This window comes from Plodia interpunctella, chromosome 24 (assembly GCF_027563975.2).
Source record: "Plodia interpunctella isolate USDA-ARS_2022_Savannah chromosome 24, ilPloInte3.2, whole genome shotgun sequence".
NCBI classification, from domain to species: Eukaryota; Metazoa; Arthropoda; class Insecta; order Lepidoptera; family Pyralidae; genus Plodia; species Plodia interpunctella.
In genome coordinates, this window is record NC_071317.1 from 5,954,466 (window position 1) to 5,970,537 (window position 16,072).

At 35.2% G+C, this 16,072-nt stretch overlaps 1 protein-coding gene across 2 annotated transcripts in view; it reads right to left on the minus strand.

The window, feature by feature from the left end:
* The window catches only part of LOC128680497 (octopamine receptor beta-3R-like), a 53,877-nt gene that overhangs the window by 24,352 nt on the left and 13,453 nt on the right, over positions 1-16,072 (minus strand). Inside the window, exon 1 of one of the 2 annotated variants that reach the window (XM_053763698.1) lies at positions 7,524-7,558. The exons of the other annotated variant lie outside the window; for it this stretch is intronic. Coding sequence (XP_053619673.1) covers positions 7,524-7,545 — 22 coding nt within the window. The 5' untranslated portion in view covers positions 7,546-7,558. Of the gene's footprint in view, positions 1-7,523; positions 7,559-16,072 lie in introns of those variants that run through there. 2 annotated transcript variants of the gene reach the window in all.

Here is a 16,072-nt window from a genome sequence, read left to right on the forward strand (position 1 = left end):
TTGCACAAACACGTGTACATTGATACATAAAATCTTAGCCTTACTAGAATGGTGTGCAAATGAAGGTCGCCGCTATTCATAATTAAGTAAAGAAAAACAAAAATCAACTAAAGAACGATTACAATTTAGGCGACATAATAATAATAATAATAACCCCCCTAGGGGTCACCTTGACGTGGTGGGGGGGCTTAAGGGAAATGGTTTGCACCCATACTTGGAATGTAGGTACTACTTTAGCTTTTAAAACACCGAAGAGCAATCATACCACTTCCCAACTAACGACCCCAACTTTCCTCTCCTACTATCCACCTATACCCGTTATTTGAAATGGAGAAAAATAATAGCAGAAAATATAATTTGCGGCCGCTCCCCGGGGGTCGCCGGGGCGCATCTGGAGCCGGTGCTGGGTGCTTCAGTTCGAGTGACACCGGTGGCGAGGAGTTGAGCAGGCGGGCTCCCGTCATACAAGATGCTACAGCCGGTCGGCGTGGGTTGAGCAAGCGGGCTCACGACGTAGAGGTTACAGCTGACATATCGGGCGACGATACAAACTCACTATTTTCTTCTATACCTTCCACGCGCCCTTCCTACATGACAAGACGAACAGCTACCTTGTCCACAACTAGTACGCTTGACAGTGTTGTGCAAGAAGTCATCCTAGACTGTGAACTTGCACCCACCGATAGCGGCCCCAACTCGCGTAGAAAATGGTCACCAGAAATGAATATGTTCATACTACGCACCTATCTTCAGTTGACAGTATTAGATACTGACACAAAAACTTACCTTGAACCACTTCACCTTAAATTTATAGAAAAATTCCCAAATATGGCAGTCAGCCGACAAAGAGTAGGAGATCAACGTAGAGCCATTATACGGAGCAAACTACTACCACAAAGTACAATAGATCAAATATACGCCGAAGTTAAAGAGGAACTGGAGACTGTCCATCACAACATACAATCGCATTCGCATAATCTTATAGATACACAAATAACTCTTACTAATCCACAACCACGCATGAGATGGACTAATGAGCAAAATGAAGCAATAATTAGAATTTATTACCGCATTACACAGTTAGACACAAACCGAACAACATATAGAAAGGCTTTGCATGATAATTTTATTAGTATGTTCCCATCTTTGTCACACTTGAGTGAACAAAGAATTGCAGATCAGAGAAGGCTTATCATAAATAATAAATACGTTACCGATGACAGACTAAACGTTATAAAACAAGAAGTTGCTGAAGAATTAGCCAATGAAAACAACAATAATTTAGCTGTCTCTGAACCGGATTATGTAATAATACAGCCCTTATCAAATAATACTCTTACCGTAGACCACCCACCCGCCACATCAAACTTTGACAAACACCAAGACATAGATGATACTTTCACATTAGTATATCACCATTACATCAACACTAACCCAACTGAAAGAAACTACATACCGAAACAAAAGACATCAAAAAAATTATCAATAATAGTAGATTATATAAATACAAAAATTTTACCTAAATACGTTAATAAAGATACAGACTTCAACACATTACAAACAATAATTTATTGCGCAGCCTGGACTGCAGCCAAGATGAATGGTACAAAACTAAAACTTAACGAAACAGAAATAGTACGAAATAAACAATACAAACCACGATGGCAAAGAAGATTAGAAAATAGGTTAAATGATGTAAGAAGTAAGATAAGTAAAATAACTCATTACATTAATGGAAATAGAAATAGAAAACTGACGGCAGATGTAAATAAGATTGTTGAACAATATAAAATTCATTCTACACATGAATCCCCAAATACACAACTTTCTCACACACTAGACACACTCAAACAAAAACTTTCAGTTATTTCAGGACGTTTACAAAGATATACTACATGCACTTTAAGAAAACATCAAAATAAACAATTCCAAAATAACGAAAAACAATTTTATCGCAACATGAAACAAACATCTCTAAATACTCAAGAAATTACTAACATTAGCACACCCCCCAACAGTACGGCACTAGAAAATTTTTGGGCTGGGATATGGCAAAAGCCCTTTGAACATAACAAATTAGCAGACTGGATACAAACTGAAATGAATCATAATAATAGAAATATTGAACCAATGACTTATGACTATATCTCTGTTGATGTTTTCGAAAAAGTACTTAGCAATGTCCACAACTGGAAAGCACCAGGATCTGACTTTATTCATAGTTACTGGTATAAAAAATTCACAACAGCCCATATGTACCTCCTAAATTTCATCAATGATTTCATCAAAGACCCAAATCTAATGCCACCCTATATTACAACAGGAACTACTGTAATGATACCCAAAGACAACAACGACCTTGGAAATCCCGCTAAATACAGACCCATTACATGTCTACAAACCCTATATAAAATTATAACATCCTGCATAACCGAACTTATGTACACACACATCACTAATAACAACATACTAGCAGAACAACAAAAAGGTTGTCGTAAATACTGCCAGGGCTGCAAAGAACAACTAGTAATAGACTCTGTAGTATTATCACAAGTTCAGAAATCCAAGTCAGATCTTTTCACCACATATATCGATTATAAGAAAGCTTACGACTCAGTCCCACATTCTTGGTTAGTACAGGTCTTAGAAATCTATAAAATTAATCCTATTGTAATAAATTTTCTAAAAAGTGCAATGACTACATGGACAACTAGACTCAAACTTACAGTAGGTATTGAAACAGTAGAATCCAACACAATAAAAATACAAAGAGGAATATTTCAAGGGGACGCTCTCAGCCCCTTGTGGTTCTGCCTTGCCCTGAATCCACTTTCAAATATGTTAAATTCTAGCTCACTTGGATACACTTTACCACTTATAGATACAACGACAAACGGACAGACTACTTATACAATCAACCACCTCCTGTATATGGATGATATAAAACTATACGCCAATTCAGAAGATCACTTAAATCAGTTAATTAATATAGTTGAACAGTTTAGTAATGACATAAAAATGGAATTTGGGTTAGACAAATGTAAAATAAATTCAGTAAAAGAGGGTAAGAGTCATCAACACTATTATACAATGCAATCCGGACAACAGATCGAACCTTTAGACGAACATGCAACATATAAGTACCTAGGATTTAACCAAGCATTGCAAATACAGCATAAAGAGACTAAATTAAAGTTAATACAACAATTCCGACACCGATTAAACATCATTCTTAGATCACATCTATACGCAAAAAACACCGTAAAAGCAATTAACACCTACGCCATCCCTCTACTTACATATTCTTTCGGGATAATATATTGGAGTAAATCCGAACTGAAAAATGTACAACGCATTATCAACACCACTATGACAAAACATCGGAAGCATCACCCTAGGTCATGTATACAAAGATTAATTTTACCGAGAAAAGAAGGGGGAAGAGGTCTCATAGACATAGTAAATCTACATAACAAACAAATAAAGAACCTAAGGCATTACTTTTTCAGCAGAAGAGAAACATCAGAGCTCCATAAATCAATAGTACACAATGACAAAAAGCTGACACCACTTAATCTTTGTGATCAAACAACACAAGCCAACGAATCACTAACTGACAATAAAACAAAAATCTCAGATTGGGCTCAAAAATCTCTACATGGAAGACATCGCCAAGACCTATGCCATCCACATGTCGACAAAGAGGCGTCGAACGCGTGGCTAAGTCGAGGCGAACTCTTCCCGGAGACGGAGGGCTTCATGCTGGCCATTCAAGATCAGGTCATTGAGACTAGAAATTACCAAAAATACATAATAAAAAACTTAGTATCTGATATCTGTAGAAGATGTAATAGTTCATCTGAAACCATCCAGCACATTACAGGTGCATGCAAATCCATAGCCCAGACTGACTACAAACATAGACATGACCAAGTAGCGAATATCATACACCAAAACCTTGCTCTACAATGTAACTTTATAGAATCAATACAGCCCTACTATAAATATATACCTCAAACAGTACTAGAAAATAATACAAACAAACTATATTTTGACAGAGCCATCCTTACCGACCGAACAATACATTACAACCGACCTGATATAACGCTTATAAATAAATCTGATAAAACTGCTTTTCTCATAGACATCGCCGTACCAAACACACATAACCTGCAAAATACCATAGCTGAAAAACTTTCCAAATATATCGAACTAAAAGATGAAATTACTAGAATCTGGCATCTCAAAAAAGTAACAATAATTCCAATAGTCCTCTCATCTACTGGCGTTATCCCGAAGCAACTACATCAATCACTAAGAACATTAAATCTAGCACCACATACCTACAACCTATTACAAAAAGCTGTCATATTAAACACCTGTCGCCTAGTTAGAAAATTCTTGCAAACAGACACTCATTCTTCCATAAACACATTTGTCACACAGACACCCATCCCTCAGCAATCACACCGTCTGCCTAATACTCACCTCGATAATACACTCCTCTATCAAGTCATGCAAAATTCTAGCTCCAGCAGAAGAGAAGAAGTGATCCAAATTAACGATATTGATGCCCTCCCTGATAGCCACTTGGCTTAGGCCCGTGCTATCAGTATACCGGTTTATCGGAAACCGAGAAAAGAAAAGAAATATAAATAATAATAATAATAATATTACTGTACACGACAAAATTCATAAAAAAGTTTACCTCATAGACATTGCAGTACCTAATACACATAATCTACAGACAACTATCTCTGAAAAGTTAAGTAAATATCAAGACCTAGCAATCGAAATCAAAACTCAGTGGAAAGCCCAAACTGTTCACATTATACCTATAGTATTGTCTTCAACTGGCATTATACCTACAACACTGAAACACAGCTTGAACACCTTAGACATACCAGATTATACACTCTCCTTGATCCAGAAGGCGGTAATACTAAATACATGCCGAATCACACGTAAATTCCTAACTTCGTCTACCCTCACGTCTACCTTCAGCATATAAAACTTTTCCCTCTTACGCTTGGCTTCGGCCCGCGTATGAGGTGTATACCCTTTTTTTATTTTTTATTTTTATTTAAAAAAAGGAGAAAACATTTATAAAAGTATAATAATAATAAATGAACTTTATTGCCCATAAACACATTAGGTACACGAAGAATAGAGATTAGGCACATAATGGAGCAAAGGCGGACTTATTGCTCAGCAATCTCTTCCAGTTTCTCACACAAATAGGTGAGATGTATATATATGGGTAGTTTTTTTCTCTATATTTTATAATTTTTTCTAGGTTCAATGGTAAAGGTAAATAAAAATTAGATTAAAAACAAAAATCATCTAGATGACTTGTAAATGAAATCGATGCGTCGTGCACAATAACAAATTTTGTTCAAATGGATATTTAAAAGAAGAAATACCTCTTGCCGATCCTCTAAGAAAACAAGCATTCCTCACAATAATAGTGAGAAATCTTAATAAAAAAAAATTAAATGGGAGTTTATACTAGTATTTATATGCATAAATTTCCATTTAAATTTTGTATGGATTTAAAAATTCTCAAATGTTTTATGTTTGTTGTGTATGTTTGTTACTCTTTCACGCAAACTCGATTATAATTTTTTTTTGGTACACGGGTAGAATATAACCTGGAATAACACATAAGGTACTTTTTGTACGATATTTTTATTATTGAAATGTCCACATGGCATTAAGTCCACCAACTATATATTGCTTTTGTTATTATGTACAATATAGTTTCGAATAAATAAATAAACAGCAAAAACTTTAGAACTGACATAAGAAAAATAACATTGCTTAACACTGTTTCCAAAAAAAAGGGTTAAATTAAATAGCTCTGCAGTTATTTAGCTGGCGGAATGCCAGACATAACTACCACGGATAAATTACATTCAGCTGTTGAAAGCAGCAGAAATACTTTCTGAATTCACTAAAAACAATTCCTGTAGTTTCAACAAAAACCTAAATCCGATGTTTATTTGTTTGTATGTGTCTAATTTAACATATTACCGCCGCGACAATATCCTACGCACTGCAATATTACTAAAATATTGTTTTTGTGTTATTTTTGTTTTGAGTATCGCTCTCTCTCTCTCTCTCTCTCATTTACGCGTGTTTCCACGCGTACGACGAGGGAATCAGAGAGAGAGAGAGAGAGAGAGAGTAACCATTCCGAAGGTTCAAGAAAGCTATGCATGATTTATTATTGACTGAACGTTTTTATAGTGTTAATGATTATCTTCAGGCCAAAATGTAATGGGATTGAATTTATTTTATAATTATTGACATTGTTTTATTCATACTTATATATTTTTTTTTATTTTGACATCGTAATAATTAGATGAAATTGTATTGAATTATTATTATTGTGAACTATTTAATAAGATACATATATTTTCCTACGCCTCAGGTGGCAGAATATGTTTGACTCTAATTTATATAAGACCATCTGTATACCTACACATGTTTTAAAGGAATAAATGATTATGATTATGATTAACCGGAGTCAGTGTGAAAAAACCTAACAAGTATGATTCGGCTATGATTTTATGCTTATGTCAACAGTGACAGTGACAGTGACAATACCCTACGCACTGCAATATTTGTATGATTAGGTATAATTGCAGAGTATTATAAGTTGTAGTTGTATTTTTTTTGTAATTACATTAAATACTCTTTTCATCGTGTGTACTTGCAATTAAGATATCAATAAATTCTGTATCAATTTCTATTCTTAATCCACCTTCCCCAAGATACTTCACAATTATTTAATTGTACAAAAAAACACAAAAGTTCATAGGTTCACAACATAATATTAATAATAATAACAATTCTTTATTTGTCAGATCATAAAATCCATAAATTGTTAGTAGAATTCTCAACCTATGTTAGTAAGCAACAGTCCATGTATTTTAGAACGAATTGAGACTGTATCGAGATTCATGTGCGTGACACATGAATCTCGACCCAGTGTCTCATTATTGGACAGTCAATCCTGTCGGACAACACATTTGGAATGCCGTTGGTGTTGCTCCGAATACGTTGCATCAAGAAGGCCACTCTTTTCCTAATGATTGCATGAAAGCCATCAGTGCGCCTCTCCGCAAACATACCTGCCCCAAATATTAATAGGTAACATAATATTTTTTTAAATTTAATTACTTTAATAAATTGAAATTAAAAACAAAAATAATATGTAAAGATGATAACGTACAGGTGTACAGGTGACTTTTTATACATTGGCAATATTTTGTCTACATGCTCAGTCCATGATTCTGAACAACTTTTAGTTGGGGTAAATCCGAAATCGCGAAAAAGAAATCAGCTGTTCTATAAAATGTATGGATCAGCTGATTGTTTTTTCGCGATTTCAAGGTTGCTTCCATACGAAAAGTTGTTCAGTACCATCGACTGAGCATGTAGATGAAAAAATACCAATTTATATGAAATCAACCTGTATTATATATATATATATAAATTTCTAAAAATATTGTACTCACAAAATACTGTTCCGTTATACATAAAATGTTTTGCGTGTGTTTCATTCAATGTAAAAACACATATTGTCTTATATATAGGAAGCGAAGTTCCGTTATAGATAAAAAAGAATCACATCGTTTAAAATACTAAAATATTTTTTTGTGTTATTTTTGTTTTGAGTATCGCTCTCTCTCTCTCTCTTTCTCATTTACGCGTGTTTCCACGCGTACGACGAGGGAATCAGAGAGAGAGAGAGAGAGAGAGAGTAACCGGAGTCAGTGTGAAAAAACCTAACAAGTACGATTCGGCTATGATTTTATGCTTATGTCAATCCTCTTTGCGAATGTTATTGTTGCCTATCAGCCGCCAACTGTTCCCTTAGTCGTTTTGAACGACATCCACGGGAGGACATGTAGTCTAATTATAGGGCGGCACCACAAGCCACTGATTTGTTTGGAGTAGTACAAAAAGAAACAAAGATAATTTGATAAATGTGAATCATTTGATTGTGAATGACAGTCTATTGGACCGATTATAATGAAATTTGGTACACAAGTAGAATATAAACTGAAATAGTATATATAATATTTTAATCCTTCCACAGGAGAGAATCCAAGAGTCTGTAGTATAAAATGCTAAATAGAAATATCGAAACTAAAAGTAGGGATTTCCAAACGAATCCCAAAATTAATTGCTGAACCTTCGGCAATCCCGCTCCATTATTTTGCGGTATTCGGGATCAATCGAACAAATGCCCCTGCAGGATATCAAAAACCACAAAGCGATTATATAGTCTGCATTATTATATATACTTTCAGTCGAAGTTTTTTATTAATGAATTATTATTAACACCTCAGTCTAACCTGATGAGAAGATAAAAAAAAACATAATATGCCTATTCAATCTTTTCTTGAAAATCCCTAAATTTCAAGATATTTTGAATGTTTTAAAGCAAAGATGCTTGAGTGGTTCGCGTGCTCGGTTTGCGGTAGTGGCAGTTGAGACACTCGAGTAAAGGTCGGTCATTGAATGGGTGACCAAAAATGTTTATCTCGAGTTGCTCTGTGCTTCGGAATGCATGTTAAGCTGTTGGTCGTGGTTGTTTTTGCAGTTGTCATATCCACCGATCCGTTCTGGATCCGCGTGGGTCATTGCCCATCCTTATCATCTATAACGTATTCAAGAACTGGGGATATTAAAACGGATGATTAATATGGATGATTACGAAGGCCGCAAGGATTATAAATTTACCTATAATTATATAGACCATTAGCTATAATTTACAATTTTTTTATCTAATCTGTTTCTCTCTTATCCTCAATTGTTCCAGGTTGTGTTTTCGGCTGTGATGCCCCGAAATCCGGGGACCGCTGAAAATAAAATTGAGAACATTCGAGTGTGATTTCACTGACCGTTCCATTTTGGGAATGCTGATATTGCCTACCAGTTTTATCCTTTAGCCACCTTGTACGATAACGTTCGACATAATGTGGAGGAAACCACAGGACCTGAATATGAAGCTTTCAAGCCTAAAAGCTCTCAAATGTAACATAGGTAGTACTATGAAGTAATAGCTATATTATACTCCAGATTTTTAGATGAGTCGTATAAGCAGACGTACAAAGGAAATTTGAAATCTTAAATTATTGACAAGCATTTCGGCTGAGACTACACTTAGAGCTAGGTCGGATATAATCAATAGTCATATTTTAAACCTCAGCCTTGAGACCACTTAAAGTTCAATGTCTGTATGTATGTACATATAAATCTATAACCTTGTAAAGATTATTTTCGTTTCAAATCATTACTATTTGAGTGCCATTACTTCAATGGGGGCTTTTATGCTGCCTGTCTTTTGAGTAAATTATAGTCTAGTGATATGTGTTTACGTCACACCTAATAACGTCACAGTACATTCGCTCTACACTTCTTTTCGTGTCGAAATAGCAGATAAATTATATTAAGTTAGACCAGTACGTAGCCACTGGAAATACCTTGTCTTTCCTCTTCTATGTAGCAGGAGAAAGGACAGTTTGGGGAAGACAACAGGTGGCGCAGTGTGCATTTCATTTCTGACTATCGAGTCGATTCGCAATGAAACACAGCTAACCAATCACATTGCGATCGTCACAATGACGCAGTGTGATTGGTTAGCGAATTGATTCGACAGTGAGAAGTGAAAGGCAAACCCAAACTTCGTCTTCAGATGAGACATAGATTAAACTGCTCTATAGTCATAATAAATATAAATAATAAATATAATAAGTATAATAAGGTAATCTACCTTTATCAGAAACTGGCCCCATCCAACATATAAATACTCCCATTTTTGAGGGAGAAATTCCAGCTTTCATTACCAGTTTAGAGGTAACTCCACCGCTTTCTGGAATGGGAAACTTTTTTGGGACACTTCCACTAGTTCCTCTGATGAATCATTCTTTGAAATTTACGTCTCCTTGTCTGATCAAAACTTCTGTTTTCTTCAAACTAGTCTTTAGGTAAGGTCGACAATGCTCTTATGATGCCTCTCGTGTTGCAGTTGTTTCTGGGCAGCGGTGATCACTTACTATCAGCTGAACAAACAGGTTCTTTGTCGTCGTAGTTCATAAAAAAACCATAAAGGGTGGCAACATGTCGACAAGATCAACCTTGCGTGAAAACTGAACCTACACGCCATCAATTTCCCTGACCTTCACCATAAAGGCTATCGACAATCATAGTTTCCGTAGCCTGTGAACCTACTCAATGACAAACATAATTTTATAGGTTTTTCTTGATAGGGTTTTCTAGTTTTGTTGCAATGGCTCAGACAGGCGTCTTGCCGTCTGTGAACCAAAAGGTGCCAAGCCCGAATCTTACTTGTTCCACGTGAGTTTTTTTAAACATGGTGGCCAAATAACGGGTATATACTTTAGTTTCTGTATGTTTACTTTAGTTTTGTAATAATGTCAGACAAAATGTCCACCTCTAACACCACCGTAGATGCGAACCCTTTTCATCGCGTTTTTCATCACATTACATCACATAACTGACTGATGATGCGCCCAGGATCTGTTCGACTAGAGAACTTCTCGGGAAACGGTGGTGGTGTAATGGTTAAGACGCCCGCCTGTGGATCGAAAAGCCCCAGGTTCGAATCCCACTCGTGCCACATGAATTTGTATACCAATCTGACTCATGTATAGTAGTTTTCATCGACCACAACTTGCTTCCGGTGAAGGAAAACATCCTGAGGAAACCTGCACACTGGTTGATTATTAACTTGTGTGAAAAATGGAGAAGGCAATGGCAAACCACTCCATTAATAGTGCCAAGAAAGTTGTTGTGTGTGTTTCATTCTCAGCCACGAGACTATAAAGAAGTAGATATTATTGTACGAGCATTCAAAGGTCATTATCACGGGTCAACCGAATGAAAATTACTATGAGCCGTTGATAATACACGTACACAGTAATAAAGTTCCCGTAGACCTTCACCATGAAGGCTTTTATCGACGATCTAATAATTATTGCCAGTGGCCTCTAAGCAGGCCAGCGTTATCATATTTGGCATCAGAATAACTCCATTAGTTTCTTATGGCTTATTTATACAGTATTCAACTTTCTTTAGTTTTGTATCTTATGATTAAATGTAGGAATACTTACTCGTTTATATATTCATAAGTACAAATATTAAAGACTCTATATGTTTGAAATTGTAACATTTTTTTATTTTTCTTTGATAAATAAATAAACTCATTGATAAATTGGGCATTACTTTAAGTACAGTATTTAGCTTTGTGTATAAAATTTTCTTTGTATACATAATATTATATATAGGTACTGTCTCTCTTTTATCCCGGCTGCTTTCGGGGTTGTGAAGCCGCCCGGGGTCAGCGTAAAAAAGCGTTAAAACTTTGAAGATTTGGCTGTGATTTTACAACCGGCCGTCTATCTGACGTTAACACTCCTTGGGAATCCTTTTGTCGCCTATCAACTGCCTAGGCTGTGTCCCTTAGTCGCCTCGTATAACATCCACGGGAGGATGGGAAGTGATCCAATTCTAGGGCGGAACCACACGCCACCTATACTACATATACTATACTATACTATATATTACTGTCAACTATAATATACTATATATCTACTCGTATAATCCATTATAACATTACCATCTTTTAATGCGATCCAGTTTATGACCTAAACTGTGCATCGCAAATTTAATCGCATAAATTAATCGCAGGTTGCTAAAATAAGCTTTTTATTACCGCAAAAAAAATGCATGTTATATATGACTACTTTCAGAATGTCCATAGAATTATTTTCATACGAACGTGACTTACAGAAGTCATTAAGTACAGCTTCAAATAGCTGTCGTTAAACCAAGAAAGGTGCTTTAAGATAGATAAACCACTGATATCAGCATTATCCACGTAATTTATGTGCAGTAAACCAGAAGTTACGCTTTTACAACATAGGATATAAAGGAGATCTAGATAGAGTGAAAAAAGATGGCGATTCAGTCGTATTTACTTTTAAAATCCAAAAGAATCGTATCCGTGTCTTGGCGAAAGCATTCGCATAGATCAAGAGGTTTTTGGTTAAATCTCACATCAGTAAGTTTGGTGAGAAAATCATTTGTGTGTGGGTCGATTGATCCTAAAACCTTGTATTATTAACCAACCATGTATCTCTATACATGGTTGGTTAATAAACATATTCTCTGCAGGCTTCATTCATATTGATATCATAATTCGTACATGCACTTTTTATTATCTTAAAAACTATATACAAATTAGCCTATACAGACATTGGGAATATCATATATAATCATTTGCTGAAGCGGTGGTGGTATATTAGTTAAGACGCCCGTGGATCGAAAGGTTTCAAGTTCATATCCTACTCGTGCCATATGAGTTTGTTTACCAATCTCATATATAGTATTTTTCATTGACCACCACTTGCTTCCGATGAAGGAAAACATCGTGAGGAAACCTGCGTTGTGGTGGACGTTTAGTTCACTTTTGTGTATGCGACTACCTGCCACTAGATGGCGGTGAGTATTCGTAAAAGTCATGTCAGATGCTTTTAGGCGACTTGAATAAAATCTGACACCAGTGTTAGCAACAACACACTCGATATGAGGATGATAATTAGCTTGACATAGAGGTGGAACTCCAAAAGCTATCTAAGGTGGTGTGGTATGGCACGTCTTGCAAAAGGCAAATTACAAGGAAGAGGGAAGCACCTCTTGGTGCTTTTGCTCGTCTGATATCATCAAGGAAGATATGCTTACCTGGTCTAATAATAATGCAAGGATGTAGACAATCGTCAATCTACTATAAATACAACTGTAATAGTGAGAGAAACCTTTTATTGGCCGCCTTATTATCAATATAATAAGAAATTGAATTGTATCCTTTAGTAAACACTGTTGGTTTCTTTAAGAAATAAATAAAAAATCATGACAAGTGGAGAAGAATAATAAAGACAGAGAAATAGATCTTACAGCCCAATTTATGAGGACAAAATCAAATGAAAATGGCTTTAAAGCCACTTTATATACTCGTATACTAATCGATCCGTGGTTAATTGAATCAAACTAGATTATTACATGACTGATATTTCTCACGGGAATAGAGTTAGTAAGATAGTTGGTAGCGTCCATTAGACGTTGTTTAATGTTTGTGAATAATACAATATGGTTAACTGGAAAACTTTAGTAGAACCGAATCGAATAGAAATTAAGGGAGTCCTTTACCCAACAGCGGGACCGTATATGCTTCTAAATATGAATAAAAATAGATTTCTAGTAGTCTTCTCTGTTCATGTTATACGATTACTTCTGACTAGCCTGCTACATAATACTAACATATATACATAATATGTGTCCTCTCAACCTATCTCCGGTTGTCTTTAAGAGATCCTTACATGGGATAAGTCTGCCGTTGTACAATGTATCTTTCTTGTATTAATGTTGATTAATTTACTTATTTTCGTGCAATAAAGTTATTACACACAAACAAACAAAAACATTACCAATAATGATGCCAAATGACCGTGCGAAGTGGAGACGAAAAAGTAGGAAAGTATCATCTAGTGACTACTCCATTCATATTACCAAGAATATTGTTATGTGTGCTTTGCTTTAACGATCTCAACCCTCAGCCATGAGGAATACGACTGTATGAGCCCTGTGTGAATTTACAAAAGACACAGTCACACAATTTCGAGCGAACGCAAAGATCGAAAGAACATTTTCGTTTGTAAATTTGCTTAGAGTGTGATGTTATAGAAGATGTACAGAATGTGTTGATGGAGTGTGTCCACGATGACTCATTGACGTTTTTGAGCGTTACTTACTTCCTGTTGGTATATATAATTGTATTTTTGGTTCTACATTATCGAACCAAATACTTCATGAAAATATATCATCACATTAATTAATACTATTTGTACCTTATATAGAAGGTGACGTGGTCACTGCGTGACAAAATCACTTTAAATCAATAAAGAAAAAAATAATTTTGCTTAAAACATGGCAAAAATATTTGAGAAAATTGATGTAGTGAACTTCGATTGCGCGATAATCACGCTTCTGCAAGGAAATAAAAGAATAAAAGCTTGTATATTTTTAAATACGTGTCGAAAACAATGTCAGACGGTTTAATGAAAAGCCTATCAGAGTAATGTGTCAGTAAATTGTAACAGGCGTAATCTGCCGCGTTATAAGCCCATGTTAATTAACGTAAACACCGATCAACGGATGCGGTTTAATTTACGTCAAATGAATACAGGTAAACGACCTATATTACACGTGCGGGTTGTGTACTATACTATATTGCGAATTTTGTTGAGATCCATATTCTATACTTCCCTTACCATCTCTTTTCAATCTCTGCGTGTTGCTAATTCCGTTCGGGTCTATGACTTCTTGAAGCCAGTAATGAGCGAGAAAAATAACCATAATTTACATATATTTTAATATTTTTTATTATTTTTATCTTTTAATTTATTTGTACCTTTTTTAGTTGCACTTTATGGCGCCACCTTGCCATCTCTGTTTGGTCTAATGGTTGACTGGTAGAGAACGCCATATGGCATTAAATCCACCTTTTGTACAAATATTTCTTTTTTGTAAATTTGTGCAATAAAGTTCCTTAAATTAAATTGAATTAAATTAAATAATTTCGAAGATTCACGCCGTTTTATCTAATCGTCGGCGGGGTTTCAGATTAAAGTCCACATCAAAGTTGATTGGTGCAACTCGCCCTATGACAATTGTTTAAATTCTGAGAAACTATAAATAACTTTACTCCTCGATTTCCATAAATCTACATACATTATACAATATCGTGAGCAATATTGTAGCTGCTTGAACAGTAATATCTCATGTTAGTTACACACTATTAGGAGTTAGTTAAAGTTAAATCTTGCGCTCTATTGTTAACGCCTATATAATTATTTTACTGAAACTTGTGTATAACAAATTTGTCAGTTTAGACACATTTTTGCATCCATTGTGTGACAAAAGATTCATGTTCGTGCGTCCCTTGAGGAGTTCCCACGTCCAGAAATGGGAACGGTTTTTTTACCCAGAATCGGCTCCGGAGCCTTTCTGGGATGCACCATTAGGTCATGCTTGTCATAACAATGCATTTCCATCCAAATTAAACGTGTGTACAAAATTTCAGTTCAATCGGTTGCAGATATCTGCTTCAAAATTGAGTTGCCAGTTTCCATCTGAACAGACATAGTACATACCTAAGTTACATTGCGAATAAATTTTAATAAATTTTATTTAAAATTAACTTTTAATTTATTTGTTTTTTCGAACAATATAAATACCTACTTTTTTAATTATTATCACGTTGCAATCGATTGAATTTTAACGTTTTAATAAAGCGTTCTAATCTAATTATAAATATTGTAATACCGTATCAGAATAATTATTTATTATCTCTCTGATAAATTATCAGGCGGGTCACGCAATATACGCATTTTCTGTATCAACCACGTATCAACTTTTTCAATAATTGTTCCCTTTTTTGTGTAAAACATATTTTTTATTTCCATATTAGTAAGTTTTTAGTGATAAATTATATTTCTATTCCCAATTGCTTTTCAATGTTTTAGATATAGGATGAATATGTTTTGAGAAGACAGCATATTTTTTATTCAAGAAAGCTTTACCAGCACTAACAATATCAAAATCAAATCATTTATTCAGAAATTAGGCCTTCACAGGCACTTTTTCACGTCATATTCTAAGTTAAATGATATTTACCAACGCTACAAACTACTAGCATTTCGGAACGACCACTGCTGAGAAGAAATGGCGAAAGAAACTCATTCAAACAGTGTTGGTCCCAACTAACAGTACCTAGGTGTAAAAAATTTAAAAGCACAACAACAGAGACGGAGGAATGATCACAAAAGAATCAATATTAAAGATCGGCGAGCGATTGTCAGTGCGAAAGACATGATATTGTATTTGTATGTATATTTTTCCCCAAAAGTTTCAATCCTGGATTTAGCACCCAACGTGTCATAAATGTAACGTTGGGAGATTTCACGAGCGTTTTTAACGC